At 33.0% G+C, this 3,263-nt stretch overlaps 1 protein-coding gene across 1 annotated transcript; it reads left to right on the top strand.

Moving 5' to 3' along the window:
- On the top strand, positions 1 to 3,024 carry LOC130670716 (myrosinase 1-like). The gene is made up of 6 exons (XM_057474150.1): positions 1 to 722; positions 786 to 919; positions 978 to 1,235; positions 1,305 to 1,485; positions 1,593 to 1,978; positions 2,065 to 3,024. The coding sequence occupies exons 1-6, from the start codon at positions 515 to 517 to the stop codon at positions 2,437 to 2,439; spliced, it is 1,542 nt and encodes a 513-aa protein (XP_057330133.1). The 5' UTR covers positions 1 to 514; the 3' UTR covers positions 2,440 to 3,024.
- The last annotated feature ends 239 nt before the right edge of the window (positions 3,025 to 3,263 follow it).

Raw genomic sequence — 3,263 nt, 5'->3', positions numbered from 1 at the left:
TTCAATTTACGTTTAAAACGATAAGAACGTTTTACGTCTAATATTTCGACTCGGAATGGTTTATTTATTTCATTATTATATTTTTTTCTACTGCCTCGATGAGCAAATTTTGACAAAATTGAGTTTTTTCATTTCATTCTGATAAAAGAATTAAATTGACTGGCTACAAAGTATTTATTTTCAGGACTACATTTCAACATCAACAATAACGAAACCGATAATTACCGAAAAAAAAACCTAATTAGTACATGAGTTATTTTTGTAAGTAACGTCATTAAGAATAAGTCACATAATGTTTCCTTATTTAATAAAGAGAATTTTGTTGTATGATAAGAAATAAAACACGGAACGGAAATTATTGCTTTAGATTCATTAACTTGTTGTGTTTAGTCGTCGTAACAAACATCATTAAAGTTCAAGCAATATAAAGATAATCGCCTAAAAACATTATTTCAAAGTAAAAATAATAAATGCCACGCGAGTGCCGGTTGTGTAATTAAGAGGTAAAATAGTAATGATGGATAAATTTATTTATTTTAACTCAATTATGATTTTAATTGGTTTCTTGACGATAATATTGTCAAACTTTACTGTGAAAACTGAAAATTTTCACTTCCATCTCCGAGGAGTCAATGAAACCGTTGAAACGAAATTTCCAGATAATTTTATGCTCGGTGCAGGTTCTTCTGCGTTTCAAACCGAAGGCGCATGGAATGTATCTCGTAAGTACGTTTTAATTTATGAAGCTCTAAAAATGTCCTTATAATATTGAGTTGTTATTTAAGAAAAGGGTGAATCGATTTGGGACAGAATGACTCACAAAAAGCCGCATAAAATAGTCGATGGATCTAACGCCGATTTCGCAACTAATTTTTACAATATGTATAAAACAGACATTAGTCTAATTAAACAGATAAACGTAAGTCAATCTCATGCTTTTAATTATTAAATAGATAATTGATGAATTAAATATTTAGGGAAACGCGTATCGAATATCGATATCATGGTCGAGAGTCATGCCAACAGGTTTCAGTAATAATATCAATATCGATGGAATATTGTACTACAATAATGTAATAAATGAAATGATCAGACAAAATATTACACCTCTTGTAACGATATACCACTGGGATCTGCCTCAAAAATTACAAGATCTAGGCGGATGGACGAATCCCTTCATTGTCGATTGGTTCGTCGATTATGCTCAGGTGCTTTTCACCGCGTTCGGAGATAGGGTAAAATTGCTTACTATCAATAAATGGCTATTTAATTTTTTATGACTATACTTTTGTTTATACCCTAAGGTCAAATATTGGATTACAATAAATGAACCTTCAGTAATGTGTTATTTTGGTTATAACGGAGAGTTTGCGCCTGGAATAAATCAATCTGGTGTGGGTGATTATCTGTGTGGTCATCATGCTTTAATAGCTCACGCTAGAACATACCGGATGTATCAACAAGAATTTCGTAATCAACAGAATGGTATTTGCTTTTATCTATTGTCATTAAAAAAAATCAATTGATCGCTAATTACATTGGCCATTAAAGCGGTTTGGGAAAATAAAATATTTAATTCGATGATGTTCTAGGCCAAGTAGGAATAGGATTATTATTGACATGGCAGTCCCCTGAAAAACCAAATGATCATAAAGAAGTGTTAGGGGCTGAACTATCTTGGGAGTTTTGGAACAGCTGGTTTTTGCATCCGATATTTTCAAAACATGGTGACTATCCCCATTCAATGAAACACCGGATATCACAACTTAGTCATCACCAAGGATTTCCTCGCTCACGGTTGCCAAAATTAACGAAAAATCAAATTCAGATGATACTAAATTCGGTTGATTATTTGGGGATTAATTTTCATTACTCAGTAGTTGTAAAAAAATTGCTAAGGCATCGTTCTAAAACAATAGTATCTTTTACAGAAGATACAGGAATGACTTCAATTTTTTCGACAACTGCCGAATCTAAAGTAATTATTTTGACTATAAATAAATTTTTTTTGATGACTCAATAAATAATCAACTAATTTATTTATCATTTTCTTCCGATTACCAGTGTACACCATCGGAAATGTCGAAGGCGATACAACATATGTTGAAGCTGTATAAGAATATTCCGTCTATAATCATCACCGAGAATGGATACGAAGATGACGGCGGGTTAACTGACAAAAATCGTGCCCATTTTTATCACCACAATCTTTATCAAGTGTTGAAACTAATCTCACAGGGTGTAAATATTCGCGGCTATTTTGCATGGTCGCTCACCGATAGCTTCGAATGGCTCCGAGGTTACTCAAAAAGATACGGAATTTTTTCAGTTAATTTTACTGACCCTCAATTGCCTAGAATGCCCAAATTGTCGTCCAAAGTTATAAGTCAAATTTACAAAAATAGAACTGTTTTAAATTCTTTTACGCTTGTCCACTAAAATAATTTAAAAAATTTTAGGTTTAAAAAAAATAATTAAGTTATTGGAGTCTTCTTATTTTGGCGAAATAAAAATCAAAAAATGAATTTATTACAACTCATTAAAAGAACACGGACTGTCAGATTTTTCAATTGATATTTTTTTTTTCTTGTACTAAAGACTCTTTCAATAGCAATTAATTTTATTACATATAAATTAAAGTAATTACCATAAAAACTCTATCAATAATTTTGATCGAAAAAAATAAAGAAAAAAATATTTTTTTTTCCCATTCGAAAAAAAGAAGGTCATATAAATAAATATCAATAGATCTGAAGTGAGAGAGCCGATATCAGATTCTTCCATTAAAAGATCCTCAATGCAGCGGAATAGTCATAAAGGTATGTATAACTACAGCCTGGGAAGGTATTTACATCGTCTAGATATATACCACACAACCACTTATAAAGTGCTTGTACTGAGTTACGAGAGAGTGAGGCACCAATATGATGCAACGCTTGATTAAGATCATTACGAGTGATACGCGGATCGTCATCCTCGCTGGCGCGATCGATCGCTCGGATCCGCCTACGTCGATGATTTACCCGCGGGGGTCCCAGCCGATGGTATCTTCCCTTTTTGCATTACATCCATCTCCTCATTCACTCCACAATTTTCCTCCCACTCTGGCTTACAGAAATCATCTCGGCTCGCTGCCTCGTCTTCGTCACCGGCACTTCGCACTTTGTCGTTTATTCGCTCACGTGTATACTTTAGACACCAGTTTAACATGTTGTGTAAATATATAAATAATAATAAATAAATAATGATAAACAAGATGACCG

The sequence above is a fragment of the Microplitis mediator genome, chromosome 7 (assembly GCF_029852145.1).
Source record: "Microplitis mediator isolate UGA2020A chromosome 7, iyMicMedi2.1, whole genome shotgun sequence".
Taxonomy (NCBI): Eukaryota; Metazoa; Arthropoda; class Insecta; order Hymenoptera; family Braconidae; genus Microplitis; species Microplitis mediator.
The sequence above is the reverse complement of the archived record's forward strand: the minus strand, read 5'-3'. Positions and strand labels throughout refer to the sequence as shown.